Genomic DNA, 25,689 nt, shown 5'->3' on the forward strand with positions numbered 1-25,689 from the left:
TGGATGAATTTGGACAGTCCTCCAGATTGTTTAGGAGACTATCTTAAAGCTCCACTGGAACAATTTGGTGAGGGACAATTAATTCAGTTCACAGATCCTCAGTCCAAAAACAAGAATATTGTCAAGCCCTACTATTCTTTGTTCTGTCCATTGCACTTAGCTGTTTCCTGATGCAGCCCAGAATGACTGAATTGTTAGACCATGGGAATCTATAGTGGAGAAAATGGAAAGAAATCCACTACAATTATTCATTCAGTATTCTTGGATGAAGAAACTTGCAACACCCCAAGACACAACAAAATTCAACACTGTGGAACAAATCCAACTATCTCGGAAGCTTTTTTGTTTCATCTGAGAACCTTGTTACATTGCAGGAGCCCAAGGCTGTAAGACATTTAGGTATTGCTAAAACATATAAATAGATTATTCTGACACTTTCCTTGCACTAAAACCAAAGAGGATACTCAATTATGTTACCAAGTTTGCAAAGCTTAAAATCCCAGCGTGCTCAGAAGCTGCTTAGTCAACATCTAACCTTCAAATTGTCATTCAAGGTCTCAGTGTAATACAAAAAAAGACTAGTTTGAATATTCCATAACTTTGGAAGGAAGAAATACGAAAACATAATGTGATTATTTTGGACCTTTAGCTCTGTGAGAATGACTTGTCTTTTTCAAGATAAAAGAGCCATGAAAATAAATCAAATAACACTTGGCAATGTATGATATTCAGACAACAACAGAACATACATTCAGGATGAAGAAGGGTAAATAAAATTTACCAAATTTTTTTAACATAAACAGAGATCAATAACTGGCATCTCTGGAACAGTTGGATTGTCAGAAAACGTAACTGAGACAAGTTGAAAGTAAAAGGAGGCAACTCAAGATTCTTGAATACATAAAATGAACTAAGTTATTAAAAAGGAAAATTTATGCAAGCCCATCCTTCAGTTGTCTTTCAAATCTAAAGGGTTGTCAAACACAAACATAACATTACCTAACCATAACTTGTGTCTTCCACCTTATTCTTTTTGACCTTGCTGGCCCCTTACAGCATGGTCTTATATTCCTTCACATCAGCTTCTTACCAAAATACATTTCAGGCAAGAAGCTTAAGGATGTAGAGATAGACAGCAACTGTTCTCAAGCTTGGACAATTCCAGGCTGATGAAGGGGAGAGATAAAACCACCACGCTGATTTTTCATTGTATAAATACAAGACAAGACATTTGATTTTCAGATAAGATTCCCTGCTGGGAATGTGGGAATACGGATTGAGTGAGTACTTTTTGCAGGCAGAATAACTGTCATCCTCCAAAAAAAAATCCATTTCAGCAACTTAAAAAAAAGTTATATTAGCATAACAGCAATTTGATTAATTGTGTGTTCATGATTACAAATGTTAACATTGATTACTAAATGTAAAAACAACTTTAAACAATTTAACAAGCATCAACATTCTTTGAGAGTAATTTCATTTTGAAAAGACCTCGAGGTCTTGACGCGCTTGCTGAAAGGAATTCTGCAATTAACATCACAACTTGGAAGAAATGAAAAAAAAATCATAAAGGATCAAAGTTGTAAATGGTATTTATGTCCAGATTAATTACTTCCACTGTTATTACTGTGTAACCAGAGACCTTCAGTCTATATTTCTCCCAGCATTCCTACTTCACAATTTCTTCTAAACAGAGGAGAATGGGTATGTTATAGAGTCAGAGGTTCATACAGCACTGAAACCGGTCCTTCAGTCCAAACCTGCTGACCAGGTTTCTTAAATTGAACCATTCCCATTTGATTTCATTTGGCGCATGTCCCTCTAAACCTCCCCTGTCCATGTACCTGTCCAAATGTCTTTTGCCATGCTAAATTGCCCATTGCATCCAGGGATGTGTAGGCTAGGTGGATTAGCAATAGGGAATGCAGGGTTACAGTGATAAGATAGAGGGATGGGTCTAGTGGGATGCCCTTCAGAGGGTCAGTGTGGCCGAGTGGTTGAATAGCCTGCTTCGACACTATAGGGATTCTATGATCCACACATCCATTACAACCACGTGATACCTTTTACAGTTTTCTATATGTTAGTTTACATATACCAGAGTGAGTTGTATCCTTGTTGAAACACATGCCTGAGGTTTATTGTTTGGATGACTACAATGTCACAGTGAATCTGGGTTCTATACATATTAATGTAATTGTGCATTACTGTGACTAACAACTGAAGAACTCCATTGACTGCATTAAAAAAGGAGAGTGACTGAAAGCAAAACAAATACCTTTACACCAGAATGTCACACATCAGGATATCATGTAGCTGTCTTAAAAGGGCAGGCCTGTCAGCTCTGGAATCTAAGTTACAGTGAAACACCATCCATCCCACCACCCTAAATCCCAACCCATCCCATTCAATCTACAATTCCATCCTATCCAGCTTATCTACCTCCTTCACCACTTTATCGTCTTAGTCACTTAATTAACTCAAACTCATTAACTAAGACACTGTGAAGCTCTTTAAGATCATAAGACACAGGAGCAGAACTAGGCCATTTGGCCCACCAAGTCTGTTCTTCTATTCAATGAGATCATGGCTGATCTGATAATCATCAACTCTATTGACCTGCCTTTTCCTCTGACCTTTAATTCCCTTACTGATTAAAAACTATGTCTTTCTTAACCTTGAGTATACATAATGACCCAGCCCTGATAGTCCTCCATAGTCAAGAATTTCACAGGTTCACTCCCTCAAAGAAGAGGGAGTCTTCCCTGTCTTAAATGTGTCTTAAATTTTGTTGTAAGATAATATCTCCTGGTCTTAGACTCTCCCACAAGGGGAAACAAAAACTCCGCATCCACCAGTCAATTTCCTTAGGAATCTTGTAAATTGCAGTAAGGTTGCTTCACATTCTCCTAAATTCCAATGATTCCAGGCCAACCTACTCAAATCCTCCTCATCAGACAGTCCCTCCCCTCCAGAACAGGAATGAGCCTTGTGAATGTTCTGTGAATTACCTCCAATACCGTTATATGCATGCTTTGATAAGGGATTGAAAACTATTCAATTACCTTCTGTATAATGCTTTATATTATTTCACAGCAACCTCCATAATTTTAGACACCATTTCATTTGCAATAAAGCCTTCTTAATTACTCAATGAACTTGGATGCTAGTTATTTGTATTTCATGGATGAGGACTCCCAAATCCTTTTCTTTGGCTTTCAGCTTTAAAGTAATATTCAGCTCCTCTATTCTCACGGCAAAGTGCATAATCTCACATCTTCCAACATAACTGTCCAACAGCTGTTAAGTGTGTCAGCGAATGAATCAATCCACCAGAATATGATCTATACTGCTGCAAAAAGAAAAGTATGGAATGGTTTACTCTTACTATCCCACATTCTGAGGATACAGCTTGACTTAGGGTGCATTGCACATACGAGAGCTCGGGCGTCAGATACTGAGCCAGGCAGGTATAAGTTATAAAAGTAGGTGTGAGAACAGCAATCCAATGTTGATGACTACCTTCACAAGATTTGGTTTGATGTATCCATATTCCAGGAGTCCAGAATTAGATACAACTCACAGATAGGGGGTCTCTCACTAAAGCAGAAATGTAGGGAAATCATTTCATTCAGAGGATTACTAGTCTGTGAGATTCTCTTCCACAGAAAGGAGTAGAGCTCAAATCACAGGATATTTTAAAGTTGAGTTAGATATTGTTGAGGAGTCAGCAGATATGGTGGGTAGACAGGAAAATAGAGGCCGCAATCAGATCAGTCATGATCTTATCTAATGGTGAGACATGTATGCAGGACTGAGTAGCCTCCTCCTGCTCATCTATTGGGTTGCACTTTTAGTCTGTGGTCAGGGCCACAAGCTATTCTTCATGAAGGACACTAAACTCTCACATCAAGAATACATTCTGGATATTTGTCACCCTCAGTGCTTCTTCCAGGTGCCATTGAACATGAAGCTTCAGCTGAGGGGGTGTGGTAGATGATTATCAACAGAAGGTTTTCTTGCTCATGTCTGATGTGATGCAGTGAGATTTCAAGGGGTCTGCAGTCAATGTTGAGGACTCCCAGGGCAACTCCCTCCTGACTGTACACCATTGCTTCAGCTTTCCTGCCAGTTACACAAGAAATGCTAGGAATAGGAATGGCAGAGTCTGGGACATGGCCATACTCTCATAATCTCACTTTCCAGATAATATCAGATTGGCTAATCTGTGGGACAGCTCTCTCAATGTTGGCACAAACTCCCAATAAATTAATCAGAAGGGATTTGACGTGTTGACAGGGCTAGATATGTCACTATTGTTTCTCTTACTGGGATCAACAGTAGGTGATCTGTCCAGTTTCATCCCTTATTCATTACTCTGTGGTCCTTTGATACAACTTGCCAGATTCAACCACATTGATACATCTCTTGAGTTACACCAGTCTAGATAAGTTTGGCAACGTTTTGTTTTTAATTCACTCCTGGGATGTGGGTGTCACTGGCTGGCCAGCATTTATTACCTAACCCTAGCTGCCCTTGAGGTGGTGGTTGACCCACAATGCCCTTTGGGAGGAAATTCCAGGATTTTAACACAGCCACAAAGAAGGATTGGTGATATGTTGTGGTTCTGCTCACCGAGCTGGAAGTTTTTGCTGCATGTCCGTTGTTGTGGTTCTGCTCGCCGAGCTGGAAGTTTTTGCTGCAAACGTTTCGTTCCCTGGCTAGGGAACATCATCAGTGCTGTTGGAGCCTCGTGTGAAGTGCTGCTTTGATGTTTCTTCCGGTATTTATATTGGTTTGTTCTTGCCGCTTCCGGGTGTCAGTTTCAGCTGCAGTGATTTGTATGTGGGGTCCAGGTCGATGTGTCTGTTGATGGATGTTCTTGCCGTTTCCGGGTGTCAGTTTCAGCTGTAGTGGTTTGTATATGGTGTCCCGGTCAATGTGTCTGTTGATGGAGTTTGGGGATGAATGCCATGCTTCTAGGAATTCTCTGGCTGTTCTCTGTCTGGCTTGTCCTATGATAGTGGTGTTTTCCCAGTCAAATTCATGTTGCTGGTTGTCTGAGTGTATGGCTACTAGAGATAGCTGGTCGTGTCGTTTTGTGGCTAGCTGATGTTCATGGATGCGGATTGTTAGCTGTCTTCCTGTTTGTCCTATATAGTGTTTTATGCAGTCCTTGCATGGTATTTTGTAAACTACGTTAGTTTGGCTCATGCTGGGTATTGGGTCCTTTGTTCTAGTGAGTTGTTGTCTGAGCGTGGATGTTGGCTTGTGTGCTGTTATGAGTCCTAAGGGTCGCAGTAGTCTGGCTGTCAGTTCTGAGACGCTCCTGACGTATGGTAGAGTGGCTAGTCCTTTTGGTTGTGGCATGTCCTCGTTCCTCGGTCTATCTCTTAGGCATCTGGTGATAAAGTTGCGTGGGTATCCGTTTTTGGCAAATACCTTGTATAGATGTTCCTCTTCCTCTTTTTGCAGTTCTGGTGTACTGCAGTGTGTTGTGGCCCTTTTGAATAGTGTCCTGATGCAGCTTCGTTTGTGTGTGTTGGGGTGGTTACTTTCATAGTTTAAGACTTGGTCTGTGTGTGTTGGTCTCCTGTGTACCCTTGTGGTGAATTCTCCGTTGGGTGTTCTCTCTACTAACACGTCTAGGAATGGGAGTTGGCTATCCTTTTCCTCTTCTCGTGTGAATCGGATTCCTGTGAGTGTGGCGTTGATGATTCGGTGTGTTTTTTCTATATCTGTGTTTTTGATGGTTACAAAGGTGTCATCAACATATCTGATCCAGAGTTTGGGTTGGATTTGTGGTATGGCTGTATGTTCTAACCTTTGCATAACTGCCTCTGCTATGAGTCCCGAGATTGGTGATCCCATGGGTGTTCCGTTGATTTGTTCGTATATCTGATTGTTGAATGTAAAGTGTGTGGTGAGGCACAGGTCCAGTAGTTTAAGTATGCCGTCCTTGTTGATAGGTTCGGCCTCCTGTGTTCTGTTATGTATGTCCAGTAGGTTGGCTATTGTTTCTCTGGCTAGGGTTTTGTCAATTGAAGTGAACAGTGCCGTCACGTCGAATGATACCATGGTTTCTTCTTTGTCTATGTGTGTATTCCTGATGACGTCCAAGAATTCCTGTGTTGATTGTATGGAGTGTTTGGATCCGCTGACTAGGTGTTTCAGTTTTTGTTGTAGTTCTTTGGCCAGTTTGTATGCTGGTGTCCCTGGTAGTGATACTATGGGTCTGAGTGGGATGTCTGGTTTGTGTACTTTGGGTAGTCCATAGAATCTGGGGGTGTTGTTGCTTTCAGGTTTTATTCTTTGCTGGTCCGCTTTGGTTATCTGTCCATTTTTTTGTAGATTCCTTAGTGTGTTGTTTATTCTATTGGTGAGTTGTGGTGTGGGGTCGGAATCCTTCATTTGGTAGGTGTTGGTGTCTGCGAGTAGTTGTTGTGCTTTACTGATGTAGTCTGATTTATCTAGGATGACCGTCATTCTGCCTTTATCTGCCGGTAGTATGATTATGTTTTTGTCATTTTTCAGTGCTTTCAGTGCTTCCCTCTCCTTGGTGTTGAGGTTATGTGTTTGTCGTTCTCTTATCATCATGGGTACTACCGTTTGTCTCACTGTTTGTTGTGTCTCTTCTGTCAGTCCATTGTTTCTGAGTGTACTTTCTAGTGCTGCTAGGAAGTCTGCTGTCTTGGCATCCCTGTGGTTGTATTTGAGTCCCTTGGCCAGTATAGTTCTTTCCATGTCTGTGATCTGTCTGTGGGAGAGGTTTTTAACCCAGTTGTGTGTTGTAGTGTCCTCCTTTTTGTGTGTTAGTTTGTCCATTTTTTCTCTTAGTGCTGTTTTTTTGCGGAGTGTTGTCCTGTTCTGTCCTATAGTGATAGCCTGTTCTATGGTCCGGATCCATTCCTGATTAGTGGTTTTTGAAATGAACGACTTTTGGCGCGCAATTTCTTGCTTGTATCTGTGCAGTCGGTTGTGAGCGTCTGTGATCATTACCTGGACCATCCTGAATCCGTTCTTCTTGGCTGTTTCCATGGCTTGTGGGTTATTTACTGGAGGTCTGTACTTGACACATTGTGGAAGGATTTGATTTTTTCTGCATTCGTGGAGGAACCGGAGTTGTTCATATGTTGCGCTGAGGCGGTTAGCGCAGGATTCCCATCTCCTGGCTTGTTTCAGCGTTTCTCGCCCGTAAGTGTTTAAAATCTGATTGAAGATTTGTAGCTCGGGTGTCCGTTGTTGTGGTTCTGCTCGCCGAGCTGGAAGTTTTTGCTGCAAAAACTTCCAGCTCGGCGAGCAGAACCACAACAACGGACACCCGAGCTACAAATCTTCAATCAGATTTTAGATTGGTGATATACTTCCAAGTCAGGATGGATTGTGACTTGGAGGGGATTTTGTAGGTGATAGTGCTGTTCTTGCCCTTCCAGATGGAAGTGGTCATGAGTTTGGAAGGTGCTATCTAAGGCGTCTTGCTGAATTTCTGCAGTGAATTTTGTGAATGATATGCACTGTTGTTACTGAGTGTCAGTGGAGAAGGGAGTAGATTTTTTATGGATGTGATGTCAATCAAGTGGGCTGCTTGGTCCTGGACAGTTTCAAGCTCCTTCAGTGTTGTTGGTGATGCACCCATCAGACAAGTGAGGTGTATTCCATCACACTCATGCTGTACACCTCTATGACTCTGACTCCTGGCTTGTGCCTTGGAGGTGGTGGACAGGCTTTGGGGAATCAACAAGTGAGTCACTTGCCACAGTATTCCTTGCTTCTGGCCTGCTGTTGTAGCCACTGTGTTTATGGGGTGAATCCAATTGAGTTTCTGGTCAATGGTACACCTCAAGGATGTTGGTAGTGGGAGAATACACCGATTGTAACACTGATTGAATTTCAAGGGGTGGTGGTTAGATTGTATCTTATTGGAGGTACTCGCTATCTAGCATTTGTGTGGCTCGAATGTTACTCTTCACTTGCCAGCACAAGTCTGAGTATCATTCAATCTTGTTGCATTTGAAGATTGATTATTTCAGTACATGGAGGAGTCACAAATGATGCTGAACATTGCACAATCACCTACAAACATCTCTACTTCTGACCTTATACTGGAGGGGAAGTTATTGATGAAGCAACTGAAGATGATTGGGTTGAAGACACTACTCTGAGGAGCTCCTGTAGAGATATCCTGAAAATGAGATAACTGACTTCTAACAACCATGATTATGTTCCCTATGTGCCAGGTATGACTCCAGCCAATGGAGAGATTGCCCCCTGAAACCCGTTGGTTCCTTGGGTTCCTTGATGCCACACTTGGTGAAATGCAGCCTTGATGTCAAGGCTGTCACTCTCACCTCACATCTGAAATTCTTTAACTGTTTTGTTCATGTTTGAACCAAAGCTGTAATGACGTCAGGTCCTGAGTGGCCCTGGCAGAACCTAAACAGGGCATTACAGAGCAGGTTATTGCTGAGGAGGGTCTTCTTGATAGCACTGTTGATGACACCTTCCATCACTTTATTAATGATGGAGAGTAGACTGACGGAGTGGTAATTGGTCAGGTTGGATTTGTCCTGCTTTTTGTGTGCAAAACACACCTGGGGAGTTTTCCACATCATTGTGTGCCAATGTTGTAACTGTACTGGAAAGACTTGGCTGGGGGAGTAGCAAGTTATAGAGTACATGTCTCCAGTACCACTGCCAGAATATTGTTGTGGCACATGGCCTTTGCAGTCTCCCCAACTGTTTCTTGATATTATGTGGAGTAAATCGAATTGGCTGAAGACTCGGTATTGGCGATGCTGGGGACCACTGGAGGAGCCCAAGATGGATCATCCACTTGGCACTTCTGGCTGAAGGTTGTTGTGAATGCTTCAGACTTATCTTTTCCATTGATATATTGGACTTGTCCATCATTGAGAATGGGGATATTTGAGGAGCCTCCTTCTCCAGTGAATTGTTTAATTGTCCACCACCATTTACAACTGGATGTGACAGGACTGCAAAGCTTATATCTGATCCATTGGTTGCGGGATCACTTAGCTCTGCTTATCATAGAGGCATAGAGATATACAGCATGCAAACAGACCTTTGGTTCAACCCGTCCATATGTTTGGATATCCCAACCCAACCTCGTCCCACCTGCCAGCATCTGGCCCATATCCTTCAAATGCCTTCCGTTCATTTACCCATTCAGATGTGCCTTTTAAACTTGTCAATTGTACCACCCTCTGCTTGAAAACGTTACCGCTTAGGTCTCTTTTATATCTTCCTCTTCTCACCCTAAACCTATGCCCTCTCGTTCTAGACTCCCCCACCCCAGGGAAAAGTCTATTTTATCCTATCCATTCCCCTCATGATTTTATATACCTCGATAAGGTCACCCCTCAGCCTCTGACGCTCCAGGGAAAACAGCCCCAGCCTATTCAATTTATCCCTATAGCTCAAATCCACCAACCCTGGCAATATCCTTGTAAATCTTTTTTGAACCCTTTCAAGTTTTACAACATCTTTCCGATAGGAAGGAGGCTAGAATTGCATGAAATATTCCAAAAGTGGCCTAATCTTTGTTCTGTGCAACCACAATATGACCTCCCAAGTCCTGTACTCAATATTCTGACCAATAGCTTATGCTGTTTGGCACACAGGTAGTCCTGCTTGGTTGGTTCACCAGATACGAAGCTCATTTATGCTGGTCCTGGCATGCCCTCCTGCACTCTCCATGAACCAGGGTTGATTCCCTAACTTGATTGTGATGACTGAGTGGGGGATATGCTGGGTCTTGAGGTAGCAGATTGTGCTCGTTTGGACTTCTGCTATTGTTGATAGCCCATGGTACTTTGTAGTCCACAAGTGCCCTATCTTGAGTTGTTATATCTGCTCAAAGTCTGTCCCATTTAGTCTGGTGATAATGAGGATCTAAAATTTGAATTTAGGCAACAAGTGTGTGTAGATTTTTATTTAACACAAAATGGTTTCTCGATTCAAAAGTATACTATAAAATGGCTTGTGAACCTGTACTGCTGATTTGCAGAATTAAGCCGAAATTCAAAGATAAGAAGACAATAGAGTTTTCATAAATTGAATATTGACACATTAATTGACCATTTGAACTAACTTTGAACTGATACATGGCATGATAATTTACGTAAATATGATATCTTTTCCAAAGAATACCATTAGATTAGCCTGTTGTCAATCATGTCACCATATTACAGTTGATTGGACTTTTCTTGTAATTAAGAATCCTTTCCCAGAAAATATCAATGGATTAACTTGCTGTAAATCATGTCACCTCATTATATGTGATTGATCTTTCTTGTAATTAAGACTGTTCTATTTCTTAAAACAAACATAAATAATGTGTAATTTTCAAATGTAATTGCGCAACTTCCCCATAGAACACAGAAACTTCAACCTCTGTGTTGCTGAATAGAATTGCGTTAAGGTACCTTAATTCAATAAACTAATGACCCTTGCTTTTTGAACAGACTGCATTTGTCGATTCTTTTGACCAATCTCGAACCAAGAGGCCCCTCTTGAGGGGTCAAGATCTTCAAAAGTACCACACAGCACAGCAGAGGGTATTCTGAATTTGAAGGTAGGACTTTGTCTCCATGTTTTTCCAACCGTAATGGGCAATAGTGAACTGGAAGGTTTTTCCAACGATCAAAAATAGCTTGGCCATCAACTAGATTTAAATTACAGATTTATTAATTGCAGTAAAGTTCACTCGAACACCACGGCACGATTTGAATCCGCATCCCCAAAGCATTAACCTCAGCTGCTTATCCAATTACGTAACCACTGTGCCAGAGGCCTCTCTCTAATTGCTGACTGTGTTTGCAGCAATACTTTATTTTGTTTCATGTAGGGTCAGAGTTCTTCCAGTCATGTATTTTGTTTGCAAGATAAGCTACAAATCAAATTTCTGGAGCCCCCATAACCCATTATATGATGTGAATAGCAAATGAAGGATATATTTTCCAATCTTTGAAAAAAAACTCTGGATTTAAATTAAAGTTTCATAATAAGAATAGAAATCCAATTAGTGAACAGTAAAAGAAATAGTGATTAAATATTTCAAAAGCGCATTTCACTGTCCAACTTAATTGGATTGTGAAACTTTACCCTGCTACTGTTGGGTTTCTACTTTCTAGTCAAACATTCTCTAATTGACTACTGTCGTCAACTGACAGTTGCGTCAAGATTTATTGCCATCTACTTAGTATTAGGCAACTTTTCACTTCTCAAAGCATTAAGCAGTAATCCTGTGTGATATTTGAACATTTTATTCATTTGCTATCTTTCATAATTAATTTGGCTGACTTGATTGCTGCAAAACAAGTCAGAATCTTCACGTAATTTCAAAATCTGCTTCTTTGAGAATCAGGTGGCATCACACACCATATTTCTCTGAAGTCAGATGTAATCCCACTGAAATCACCTCTCAGGCAACCAACCACGTTTCTCTCATCTTAATTGAGAGACCATTCTTGATTCCTGATTCTCAAAAAGTACGGACAGTCTTTTTCTAAGGTGAAGTGACATGAGATGTTGTGTTTAATCGACTCCTGGTTACTAACAGTGACCTGACTAGAAAACAAATAGGTTTCTATCCTCATCCGATATCATCACGTCATCATTTTCTAGCACAACCATTAGATGATAATTAGGTGTGTGAATGTTGGCTTGGAGTTGAAAGGCCAGTTGCACCATTTCCACTTCTACCCCAGCAGAGACCAGCCTATGCTTTACAGACTGAGGACTGAAAGTAGTCCTTGTACTGGTGCCTTCTCAGCAAACGTCTCCCCAAGAAGGGAGGGTGTTGTCCATATCACCTGGGTGTTAAAACTTCCTGGTCTGATTGTGCAAATTAACATTTGGTGACAAGGTTTGCAACTCTTTGAATCAAAGAAAAGAAAATCAGTCCGTTTCTGAAAGGGACAGTGATCCTTGCAGACAATGCTTAATTTCCAGCTGATTTAAAAACCTACCCATCAGCATTTTTACCTATTAAGCAATGTGACCATTTATGAAATGCACGCACAGTCTCTTATTTGTTATTTTGGCATCGAAATCTTTAACAGTTTTGCAACAGTAAAGTAAGTGCTGCAACTATTATAACCAGTTAAGAAAATGATGAGGAGATGAGGAAATTCTTTCCTCACAAAAGGTTCTGAGTCTTTGGAATTCCATGATTCTCTAACTCTTTTCCACAAATGGTAGTAGGATAAGAGTCATTGAATATATTTGAGGCAGAGTGATTCTTGCTGAGAAAAGGGTGGGAATGTAATCAAGGTAGGCATGAACATTGAGTAATCAGATCAACCAAGATCTTCTGGACAAGCACAGCAGATTAGGGCTGAGTGGCCAACTCCTCTTCCGCATTTGTATTTTTGAATGTAACCAGCAAATTGTGACATAATGAGAAATATAAAATACTTTAAACTTTGCTGCAATTGGGATCAGTCCATGACTATTTGCGATGGGTTCACAGTTGGCTGAACACCACAAAGCAAACTCCACTAGTTCTTTTGACACTTAATAAGGAAGAACTCTGGTCAGCAAAACTATAATCATAAAGCTATTACACTGAAAATCAATAATGATTTATTGCAGGATCATTTTTGACAATGTGCAACATATTAGCACTTATTTGTTTTTGCTATCATGAGACTGAAATCTGACAAGCTACACATCCCTTCTCATGACATTAACTGGGGGCAGTGTGTTTTTTAAATCTCTCGCTCAATTGGAATTTAAGTTTACTCTTGCAACCAATATCAAAGCTGTCACTTCCAAAGCTTTCATGGGGTTTGACTATGATCTCTGTCCATTTAAAATTGTTTTTCCAAGGAACTGCCACACTTTTGGTTTACTTAGTTAATCAATCACGGACACTCAAGGAGTGTTTCTGATAAACAAAGTCTGTGTCTTTCATATACTCTTATGTTGCGTCAGCAGGGGCCTCAGGAGAATAATAAAGCACCATAGTGGTCAAACGTTATGGAGAAGAAGATCAATCTATTAGTCAAGTTGATCAAAGAAAAGAGGATTACATCTCCACTGAGCTTCAAGTAACATAGACCAAATTGTCAAAAGCATCTCTTTACTAACTGCTGTGGATGAATTTTGGCTGGAATCACAAGATTCCAAATGGCAACAGGACTCAATATGGAAGTCTCTCACACACATTTCAAACAAATCAAACATTTGCTTGTTGTGAAAAGAGGATTGGGAGGTTGGGACATGCTTCACACAAGAGGGAAACCTGATCCCAGTCTGACCATTTAAATTCAATGTAAAAAATGAGGTCTGCAGATGCTGGAGATCTTAAATTCAATGTCAAATTCAAATAAATGTCAGTTTGACAGCTTCAAGAAATTTGACTTGTAGTGTGGAAGTCATAAATTTAGAATATAAACATAAAGGTTCTTGAAAGGTGGGTGACATCTGTGGGTAAAGTCAAACTAATTAACATGATGTGAAGTTATTCAAATCTCCAACTTTTTTTTAAATGACAAAGAAGCAGCTTGCTTGTGTGATTGAGAGGAATTTCAGTGACTGTGTGTTGAAATTTCACAGAGTAGCTTTCATGAATGCTTGCGTGATTCGCACAAACTGTCATTACCACAGCAAGATGAGTGGGTGCACATGCCCCACTGTAGGAAATTAGGATTGGAGAAGTAGGAGTGTTTTGACTTCATAATTTAATTGGCAGGGTGAAAAGGATATTTTAAAACATTGTTAATGAGGTATGGCAAAAATAGATATTTGATTTATAAGAGTTTAATTTCTTCACATTGAAAGAAAAAAATCATCACAAGAGATAAGTTTTATTATTCTGTTCACACAGTGAAATCTGTATTAGATGGGAAGAAAATTATTTATTTAATCTTTGCATGACTCCTGAGGTCTGATAAACGAAGGCTGCATCTTTCATATACTCTTATATTGTGTTAGTGTGCATCCAGGGTAAATACTGGGTAAGTTTACATAAGTAACTGTGGAGGTGTAAGGGTCTACTGGGAATGAATAAGGGAATGAAAGAGGTGCATGAATTTTCATGGGGTTATTGGGGCCATGGACAGTTGGATGGGTAATGAGTTGACATTTGAATACAAGCGGGAATGGGGGCTCGGGAAGTGCTAAGTTAGCATGAGGTTGAGTTATAGTGGAGGGCATTAAGAGTGTAAAGAAATCCTGGCAACTGGGAGTCAGAAATCCAAGGCATGCCGTCGAAGCAGTAGGCCTCTATGATTATCTATGGCCTGTTTCCAGGGGCATTGGGCATGCCCTCCCACTCTCATCCCCAGTCCTGTCCCACTCAGGGGACCTATTTTAAGAGATGGGTAGTGCCTTGACCCTAACTACAAATCTTGGGAGGAAACATCCATGCCTATGATTTCAGATGTCAATAATGGGCACTAAACGTGGACTCTCGTTATGAGAGTTCACACCAGTCACTAAGCAGTGTATGTGAAACATCCATTTAAAAGTGTGAAAAGGCAATAAGTGCTCCAACGTGAATGCAAATATTTGGAATGTTCCATTTCCTAAAACTGCCATTTCCTTAATTGAAAGATCTGGAATTTAAAATAAGAAAGCATCTAAGATTCCCGTCATTTCAATTTCAAGATCCCATGCTCTGCCCTTTTCTGTGTCCTGGGTTTTTTCTAGTTTACATGACGAAGATACCTGCCTTATCTATGATCACAGTGCATTTTTCTTAACCTTAATCATTTTGATAAGATTTTCCCCATCTCTTCAATTCCTCGGCTTTGCCACTGTCTGCCTCTGACATCTTAATTGCTTTTCCCTATGTTTCAAATTCATAAGTCCTTTTTCCTCCATCACCTTTCATTCTGTTCAAGTCATTTATTTTCTGGACAACTCCTACCTTCCTCTGCATGCCTTCACCTCAAGGCTGGCAGTTCCATGGAGTGTTGTGCAGTTAATTTTCCAAGCATCAGTCAAGAAAGTTTAACCTCTTCTGTTGACTCTTGGGAGCTTCTGATAACTAAACCTGTGTAGCACTATTCTTAAGTGATAACACAAATAACAAGGCACAGCCAAAAGAATGGAAGCAGCTGGGACTAAAGACAGTTTTGAGGAGTGCAGCAAGAAGATGGAAGGAGAATAATTCAATACATACACTCTTCATGATGGGTAGAGTGTTGAACTGCACAGTAACTGGGAGAATATACAAAGCATTTTGTCTTCCAATTTTAAAACTTTTCAGAAACAACTCATTAATTTCACGCAGAGAATACAGAAAGCCTAAAAAATAACCTTGGCACTGCCCCAAATTTTAATATAATTACTTGCATACTGGCATTCCCTCTTCATGCTTTCTATAACTTTAATCAAGGACACAAATGAATGAGTGACATAAGAAATTGTTTAGTTGCATTCTTTCATTTTATGTTATTAATTGATTTCATTTACACTTAATTAAATGATATCAGAACTAATCATCTTATGTCCAAACTCCTTCATATGAGGTTCAGTGTGTCACTTGTGTATCTCTTCCCAGTCTGCAATCTTTCCACCATTTTTGAAGTGATTTGTGACTGTGTCTTCAAGCATCCTGCATTCAAGCACTGCTAATGAAAATCTCAAATTGACCTCAAATAAAATTCTGCCAGCTTTCTTCTACATAGTGGCCACAGGCTGGAAATAATAATCCTTGCCTCAATGTGACTGAGACAAATGTGATTTAATGCATTGGAAGGAGCAATTTGATAAAATCATGCACACTTAGTGAAATGATCAAATGAACCAGCTGAGCATTATATTTTGGGGTCTATTACAATGATAGGGTATTGTTCAGATCAAACCTGTGTTCTTGTCAAAACTTGCTTTCATGCTGAATTCATGATCATCTAATGACCAACAAAATTAATCTAGTGCTTGCTCATTTAACTATAAAATAGAATGATGTTAAAGTCACCATACTTGACAATACAAGAAACAACCTTAGGAGGAACCCAAACTTCCCTGGTTTCCTGATTTTTTCTTGGGAACAGAATGCACATTCGTTTCCCACTGGTATATCGCACTGATATAAACTCAAAAGCTTGGGTAAAGCTTGGTGGATTCAGGCCTGCTTCAGGCTATTTATTAAGTTGCTACTGAGGAAAAGTGATGATGATTAATGTGCATTCTGGAGTAGAGTGGTGCTGGAAAAGCACAGCAATTCAGGTAGCATCCGAGGAGCAGGAAAATCGACGTTTTAGGCAAAAGCCCTTCATCACGAATACAGGCAGAGTGCCTGAAGGGTGCCCTTCACCCAATCCCATCTTTTCTCTATGGCCCTGCAATGTTTGTTCATTAATCATCCAATTCCCTTTTAAAAATTATGACTGCATTGGCCTCCACCACGCTCGCATGTCATGATTAGAAAGCCTAACTACTCAATGTGGATAAAATGGTTAGTATTATGTTGGTTCCGTTTTTTTGTCAATAACCTTAAATCAGTATTCTCGACGCTTTCAACATTGGCCAACATTTCTCCCCATCTGTTCTTTCCAGAGCTCCGCTGCATGATTTTGAACATTGTTATCAAATCTCCTCCTAATATCCTCTTCATAGTTTTGCCAATCTATCTCAGTAACTGAAATCTCTTATCCTGGGAATCATTCTCATTAATATTTACTACATGCTGATCAATGCCTTCATATCCTTCCCTCCGCAAGGTACTCAGAATGGAATACAGTCGTTCAGTTGAGGGTGAACCATTGTCTTAAAAAGGTTCACCACAATTTCCTTGCTTTTGTTCTCTGTGTACTCATATTCTATTTGTCATATCAAAAGCTTTGTGAACCTTGCCAGCGATTTGCACAAGTCCAGGCCCCTTTCCCTTTTGTTGTTCTTCTTACCAAAATGATTCACTTCATGTTACTCTGCATTCAAACTCATCGACTAAATGGTCATCCATTTCATCAGTCATTCCTCTTGAAGTCTATTGCCATTCTTCTAAGAGTTAACAATACTTCCAAGTTTGATGTTATTTAAAATCTGGAAACTGTCCCCTGCACACTCAATTCTAGGTCATTCTTGTAGATTAAAAAAAGCAATAGCCTTCACACCATCTCCTGAGAAAACCACCTTCATTTAAAAAAATAAGATTGATTTTTTTATTAAAACATCACCGAGCCAACTTTTTATCTATACTGACACTGTCCCTTTAATTTCATGGGCTCGATCGTTACTGACTAGCATTTGTGTGATAAATAAATGAAACACTTTTTAGTAGTCCAATTACACCACAACATCTGTACTATCTTCCTCAAAACTCTTTTGTTTCTGCTTTGAAAATCTCAATCCAATTCATTAAACAGTGCTTTTATTTTTACAAAGAGTAATGAGCAGAGATCAGGGTTTTTTTAAATATGGGGACTGAACAGACATTAAAGCAAGATTGTGAATTGTCAAGAAGTATGCGTATGAGTTGGCAATTGTGCTCCTCAGGGCCACTATGGATACTGCTGCTTCTGAAGTGCAACAGAATGTGCAAAGGGAGGACAGGAAGAAGGGCAAATAGAAAGTCCACATGTCTGTTGGGGGAGTTGTTCACAAACCTGGCAGAACCCGGTGATTTACAGTTGAATACCACAAACATTTGTGAGTAAGGCAAAAGGCATGTGGAGACCAGGTTTCATGTCCTGATCAACATCAAATGGCTTTTCCTGCAGAATTTGGGTAAACAGAAAGTCAGGCAGGATTGTAAGAGCCTTCTTCTTCACAGGGAACAGTTTGTCAGCATTTGATTGTTTTTATTTACAGCTTGGTACTTGAAGACTGTCTTATTCTGAGCAAAGTAACAGAAGTTTGGTCTGAAACCGACTCCAGTATATCTGTTTTTTTTCAAGATTCTTTGATTCATTTATCACTCCATGATAATCAGTAACTTTTCGTTCATAGCCAGTAGAATAATAATTGGTGGATTATGTGATTATTTATATATCATTAGAGGGCCTCATGTTGAATCTGATATCAAACATGTTCCATGTAGCTCTTCTGTTATTGTATCATATGGATGCATTACTGATTTGGGATGTAAACAGCAGTTGATTAGAGAATACTAATTTGACCATATGCCCCAATAAAACAAGCTCCCACCTTCCTAAAAGAAAAGCCAACAGAAAAAAATGCATACCTTCATACAAAGCCTTAAATCCCAGTGATCCAATGGTTTCATCAGACTGTAAGTGCAACCACATCTGATTGCTCATGCTCACAATTAAGTCAGGGACACTTGAACCGGTAAGTCTAAAATGGGAAAAATGCAGGCCATAAGTAAGGAACTGTGAACATTTTGGTAAAATGAATAAAATTCCAGAGTATTTAATTTCCTTAAAACCTGCCTGTTATGTAGCATGTTTTAAAATGACCACACTCAACACCACAAATAAACAAATGAGGAAAGCAGGAAAATAATTAACAGTGAACAGATTGTGTGCATTTGTTTGAACTTAAACAAAAAAAACATACCTTGATCAACCAATTGGGATACCTGATATTGGACTGTGCAGCGTATAAGCCTTTTATTTTCAATTTGAATATTTCAAGTTTGGAATGGAATTTTGCAAATAACAAAAAAATACAAATAACTTCCCTTCATCTAATGAAAAGCTTCCATGTATAAAATGAAAACAATCTGAAATCAGTTTTGAAATCCTTCCTTGAATGCTGTGGTTCTGTTCACCAAGCTGGGAATTTGTGTTGCAGACATTTCATCCCCTGTCTAGGTGACATCCTCAGTGCTTGGGAGCCTCCTGTGAAGCGCTTCTGTGATGTTTCCTCTGGCATTTATAGTGGTTTGTCTCTGCCGCTTCCGGTTGTCAGTTCCAGCTATCCGTTGCAGTGGTCGGTATATTGGGTCCAGGTCGATGTGCTTATTGATTGAATCTGTGGATGAGTGCCATGCCTCTAGGAATTCTCTGACTGTTCTCTGTACCATTCCTAGAGGCATGGCACTCATCCACAGATTCAATCAATAAGCACATCGACCTGGACCCAATATACCGACCACTGCAGTGGACAGCTGGAACTGACAACCGGAAGCGGCAGAGACAAACCACTACAAATGCCAGAGGAAACATCACAGAAGCGCCTCACAGGAGGATCCCAAGCACTGAGGATGTCACCTAGACAGGGGACGAAACATCTACAACACAAATTCCCAGCTCGGCGAACAGAACCACAACAACGAGCACCCGAGCTACAAATCTTCTCACAAACATTGAACTTTCTAGGATGCATTCTTCTTGTTCCACAGCTGTCATTTGTAATGAACTTTAAGTAAAAATTTAAGTGTTTTATTCATCGACATGGCAGGCCAAATAAGACCCTTCTGTGCTGAAGGTGTTCTTTGATTAATGAGAGATGGAGCTGACATAATTGACCCCAAATGGATTAATGGTGGAATCTTATCAGCCATATAAAAAAGGTGGGACAATTCAGAAGATACCTGTTAGTTATCTGCCCAATACGATCCATCTCTGAGTGACTGATAGCAAATATTATCAATTCAGTGTTACTTAGGAGATATCATCAATATGATGAAAGGTGTAAGCAATATAGTTTGGAATTTCAATTTCAAAATGGAGGCAGATGAATATGAGTCAGTTCTGTGAAGGTGGTGTTTGCAAACAGATCAGAAAGCCAACAGAAACAGTGATTTCAGTGTATGAATTCCAACAAAAATAAATGTGACTATAATTAACTTACCTGGGTGAAACCATAGTGGCATTAAACTGTTCAAATTATGACAGATGGAGTAAACACATTAAGGTCATTAGTTTAGATGGCTCACAATCTCTGTTCAGAAGAATTAGGAATTGACCACAGAAGCGAGTTTGAGTCAATCTCCTAACAGGAAAATCAAGTCTTCAGGTGAATCAAGCATTTTCTCGAAGTGTTTCAGTTTGTGAAGCTTCTGGGCCAGGAGAATTTAGATAGAAATCTTAAAGTCATTAGAATTGGAAACATTAAGACCATCAGAATTGGGAAAGGTCATGGCAGCAAACTCTGAGAGAAATTGTAAAATTGTCTCAGCAGAACATGGAATAAATTGCTGGGAGGAGTCATTTAGGTTAAAAGGCCAAAAAAGTTGTAAGAAGAGTGAAATTTCACTGGAATAGAGTATCAGTAGAAGGATAGCATTGGGAAACAGTTTGAAATTTAGTTGTGCAGTTTGCATTAAGATCTTTCTAACAGTAGTTCATAATCACGTAACTTTGTGTTTTGTGTAACAGTCTTTTGTTGCAATATTAAGGAACATGAAACCTCATGTGCACATGCTTCAATAGCTAACCACTATCTGATCCAAGTGTACAAAATTAAACAAATAACCTACCAAGACTGGGATCTGACTTAACCAGTGTTACCATCAGTTGGGATCATAATGCCAGCAAATGAGATCTCCAGAATGGACAAATCTTGGTAGATCCCTTGCTCATGGTAGACCAAGGAGCAGCCTCCTTTTAGTCTATGCCTGGAGCCAGTGTGTGACAGTTACTGCTGAGGCTTCAGACCATCTGTAAGAGGGGTTTTCCCATCACAACGGTGGCTTGGCATTTGTGGATCCTCCATTTTAAAACATCCAAAAGAGTACAGATGGTGCCTTCACCTCTCCCAGTGAATGATACTCATTCTCACTACAGCCTCAAGCCCTCCCACCTGAGCACAGACCATCTTTAACTGCAAGTGGCTTTCTCTGGGAAGATAGCACAGACAGCCAACATTCAAAACCCTCTAGGGCTGTGACCTGGATAAGGCACAAACTGCACTGAAAATTCTAAAGTATGCAAGATTGATTCCAAAGTGAGTACCACTTGTATAGAGTTAACATTTTGAGTCCACTATGATTTTCCACCATATTGATCTCGGCAAAGGTTTCCCATAGAAGACTGGTTAGCAAGGTTAGATCTCATGGAATATAGGGAGAACTAGCCATTTGGATACAGAACTGGCTTGAAGGTAGAAGTCAGAGGGTGGTGGTGGAAGGTTGTTTTTCAGACTGGAGGCCTGTGATCAGTGGTGTGCCATAAGGATCGGTGCTGGGTCCTCTACTTTTCGTCACTCATATAAATGATTTGGATGTAGGAGGTAAAATTAGTAAGTTTGCAGATGACACTAAAATTGAAGGTGTATTGGACAGGAAAGAAGATTACCTCAGAGTACAATGGGATCTTGATTCAGATGGGCCAATGGGCTGAGGAGTGGCAGATGAAGTTTAATTTAGATAAACGTGAGGTGCTACGTTTTGGAAAAGCAAATTATAGCAGGACTTTTACACTTAATGGTAAGGTGTTAAGGAGTGTTGCTGGACAAAGAGACCTTGAAGTGCAAATTCATAGCTCAGTGAAAGTAGAGTTGTGGGTAGATGGGATAGTGAAGAAGGCATTTGGTATGCTTTCCTTTATTGGTCAGTACTGAGTACAGGAATTGGGATATCATGTTGCGGCTTTACAGGACGCTGGTGAGGCCACTTATGGAATATTGCGTGCAATTCTGGTTTCCTTCCTAATAGAAGGATGCTGTGAAACCTGAAAGGGTTCAGAAAAGATTGAATAGGATGTTGCCAGGGTTGCAGGATTTGTACTATAGGGAGAGGCTGAATAGGCTGGGGCTGTTTTCCCTGGAGTGTCGGAGGCTGAGAGATGACGTTACAGAGGTTTATAAAATCATGAAGGGTATGGATAGAATAAATAGACAAAGTATTTTCCCTGGAGTGTGGGAATCCAGAACTAGAGGGCATATGTTTAGGGTGACAGGGGCAAAATACAAGAGGGGGCAACTTTTTCACACAGAGGGTGGTGCATATATGGAATGAGAGGCCAGAGTAATTGGTGGAGGCTGGTACAATTACAGCATTTAAAAGGCATCTGGATAGGTATATGAATAGGAAGGGTTTAGAGGGATATGGGCCAAATGCTGGCAAATGGGACTAGATTAGGTTAGGATATACAGTCGGCATGATCTGAAGGGTTTGTTTCTGTGCTTTACATCTCCATGACCCTGCGAGCTTCCAAGCATATAATAGCAACAAAAGAAAAACAAATAATAGCAGCAGAGTTAAGACCACCCACTCCATTTCTCTTCAGACATAGTAAGGCTGGGTAAATATATGGGGCATTGCAGAGATTGGAGCTTGTGGATTGGATATAGTGAATAATCTTCCTTCATTGTTAACTATTCCTCCTGATGGCTGTGATTTCACTGCCCTGGGGGGAAAGAGTATATTCTACATCTGCACCACTCCATCCACCAGGACATCTAGGTCCCTGCCCATGAAGCATGTCATCAATTGTCCTTCATCTGTCATGTCAATCACCAATGTCAGGAGCCATGAAGGGCAGTTCCAGATTAATGGTACTTGTCTGATAATCAAAGGCTTTAAGGTAAAAGATCCAGAGGTTACTTGAGGAAAAACATTTTTACACTAAGAATGGTAGTGACCTGTTCCCCAAATGAAACAGAGTTAATGACAACTTCCACAAGGGAAATGGATAAACATGATATGCAAAGAGAAATCACAAGACTTTGGAGTAAGGGCAAGAGAGTGGGACTAATCAGATAGCTGTTTTATAAAAGCCAAAAGAGGCACTGGGAGGAAAGCTGTCTTTATGAACTGCATCATACAATAATGATATGACATCAAAGTTGTTGGCATTGTCATGTCCATTTCTTTGAAATGCTAACTCATGTGATGTTTAGTGAGCAAGATTCAGTTGAAGAAATCCACACTTGATTGTTTTAGGATTGTTGTGATTTTATTCACAAGAAAGGGGACAACTTATTGAACTTGAAAACAACTTTGATCGAGGGCTTATTGAGTGATTATTCTTTTGGGCTCTTGTAGTCAGGATATCTGATGTCTTGGAACCCTGGAGGGTAATAAGAAAGGAACAGACTGAAGTTTGGACTTCTGAGGAATGCTGAGAGAAGGTTGTTGCCTTATTAAAAAGAAGCAACATTGTAAGGCATGTAAGAAACTCAATCACATTGCTTTGAGCAAGTTTCACAAATTTTTTTTAAACTTAGGGCTTCATGTCATCCTGTTGCCCAGACAATAAGATTATATGACTATCTTTTTAATAGAGAATCATCTTTAATATTAATTACGGTGAAATGATGATTCACGTGGGTGAAATTAGTCTTGGGCAGGAATACAAAATGGGCGATAGCAAATTCTCTGTACATTTTACACTCTGCCAGATTACTCATTGGCCATTTGTCACTTAATATCAATTCAGAGACCATAGAATCTATCTTATTCAGTTTTGCAGTGAAGGAAGGTGCCAGAGAACACCTATTTGACATGATGTCTTTACCAGTACCATGCTAAATGTCACTGACTTAGAATTGTCTATTTCAACACTGACACTTGGCTCAACTGATGATCAAGTGAATGTCACATCCCATCCTAATGGGTCAATTATGGTGGTGAACACTATAATGCTACCATTTCTTTAAACTGGAAAGTAGCAAATATAACCTGTTATAAGAGGCAAAAACAGGAAATTATGTTGGTATGATGTGGGGAAGGCATTGGGATCATTCCCAGAAAGGGTCCAATGGGCACTGGGAAAATATCAATATCATCAGGAAGACCCAATTGGATGTATGAAAGGAATACTATGTTTTACCATTTTATTAGACTTCCTTTAATGAGTAATATGCTGTGGATAAAGAAGGGATTGTACTTGCATTTCAAGAAGGAAATTGATAATGCACCTGACATGACAAGAGGCAGGATATCCCCTTCCCCACCAGGACTGCAATCCATGTACTGTTTAGCATAGTGGAGTAAAAAGTGAAGTCTGCAGATGCTGGAGATCAGAGCTGAAAATGTGTTGCTGGTTAAAGCACAGCAGGTCAGGCAGCATCCAAGGAACAGGAAATTCGACGTTTCGGGCCAGAGCCCTTCATCAGCATGGTGGAGTACCAATTCATCATTCAAGGGAGGAGGGTACTTGGTAAACAGCAGGTTTCCTTGCCCATGTTTAACCTGGAACCATGAGACTTCATCAGGTCTAGGGTCAATGCTGAGGTCTCCCAGTCCAATGCCTCCTGACTGTTTGCCACATTACTGCTATCTTTGCTGGATCTGTCCTGCTGGTGGGGCAGGACATATCCAGGGATGGCGATGGTGGTGTCTGGGACATTGCCTGTGAGGTATGATGCTATGAACATGATTTTGTCTGGCTATTGCTTGACTAGTCTGTGAGACAACTCTCCCAATTTTGGCACTAGCCCCTAGATGTTGGTAAGGAGGACTTCGCAGGGTTGTATTTGCCATTGTCTTTTCCAGTACCTACATCAATACCAGGTAGCCTGTTTGGTTTCATTTCTTTTTTGAAATTTTGTAATGATTGATACAACTAACTGGTTTTCTTGGCATTTCAGAGGGTAGTTGAGAGTTGACTGCATTGCTGTGGACCTGGAATCACAAGTAGGCCAGATCAGATTTCCTTCCCTGAAGGACATTATTGGACATTATGTTATTTTTTCTGACACCTAACAATGATTTCATCATTAGATTCTTAATTCCAGATTTGAACTCGGGTCCCCTGAAAACCAGCTGAGTTTCTGAATGAATTGTCCAGCAATAATACCATAAGGACATTTTTTTTTTCCCATTCATCATTGCCTAAAGGCTGCGGCTGCAACAGCACCCAATTAGATGATCACATTGCAAATTGATTTATTCATTGGCACTTGACTCTATTATCTACTTCCTCTTTCAATGAAAGAGAATGCACAGTATTGAATCTGCACCTTAGAAGCACATCAGGGCTGCTTGGATCCTGGGTTTACTACCTGCTAACTCTACTACCAGGAAGCTCAGAAGCACAAATGCGATGGAAAGTATTACCTCCAAGTTATCTTCCAAATAATACACTTGCTGTCAGGAACATATTTTGCAATTTGTTTATCATCACCAAATCAGAGTTCTGAAAATTCATATATACCATCATTGCTGTGGTGCACCTCCAAAAGAACTGAAGTAGCTTACATAGAAAGCCCATCCACCTTCATCATACAGCAATGGGGAATGCTGAATAAATGCAGCCTTGTCCAAAGAACAGCCAAAACAACAAATACTAAAAAGGTGTTTTTTTAGATAGTACTCACGCATATAACACTGTCCTGGTATCTCCCACTTTCCCTCCATCTCCTACAGTCAAGGTGTCATAACCTCGTTCCAGGTCAAATTCTTCAAATTTTAACTTAATGATCTGTGGATAAACAAAACAAAGCTGACTTTTCTCTGAAAATTGAATTTTTCTCATATAAATATTTCAGAATTATTCTCACAAAAATATTAAATCAATTCTACCTATTTTTCCAACAATTGTTTTCACATATTGTACAGATAATATTTCATTTTTAAAGACTACCTTAAAATAATTGTTCCCAAGTGATACTAATCAAAACATTGTCCTGACATAAGGGATGCTAAATTACCAATATTTCCACACGTAATCATGAGTTTCACATATAGTAACTCTGTTACAGTTTTTGTTGCATCAAAGGTGCATTGCAATTGAACTTAACAAACAAAAATATATCGTTCCATTTTTAAATCTTTCTGCAAAATGCTAAATCATGGTTAAACTCTGTATCAGAAACAGCAAGTGAGACACAGCCTTTATTTACTCAGGAGACTGCTGTTATCAT

At 40.0% G+C, this 25,689-nt stretch overlaps 1 protein-coding gene across 1 annotated transcript in view; it reads right to left on the reverse strand.

The window, feature by feature from the left end:
- LOC132835936 (CUB and sushi domain-containing protein 1-like) overlaps window positions 1-25,689 on the reverse strand; it is a 2,426,762-nt gene that overhangs the window by 625,243 nt on the left and 1,775,830 nt on the right. Inside the window, exons 12-13 of the mRNA XM_060855058.1 lie at window positions 25,144-25,247; window positions 18,158-18,270 (exon numbers count right to left, since the gene is read on the reverse strand). Of these exons, the coding sequence (XP_060711041.1) occupies window positions 18,158-18,270; window positions 25,144-25,247 (217 nt within the window). The remainder of the gene's footprint in view (window positions 1-18,157; window positions 18,271-25,143; window positions 25,248-25,689) is intronic.

Source organism: Hemiscyllium ocellatum, chromosome 3 (genome assembly GCF_020745735.1).
Source record: "Hemiscyllium ocellatum isolate sHemOce1 chromosome 3, sHemOce1.pat.X.cur, whole genome shotgun sequence".
NCBI lineage: Eukaryota > Metazoa > Chordata > Chondrichthyes > Orectolobiformes > Hemiscylliidae > Hemiscyllium > Hemiscyllium ocellatum.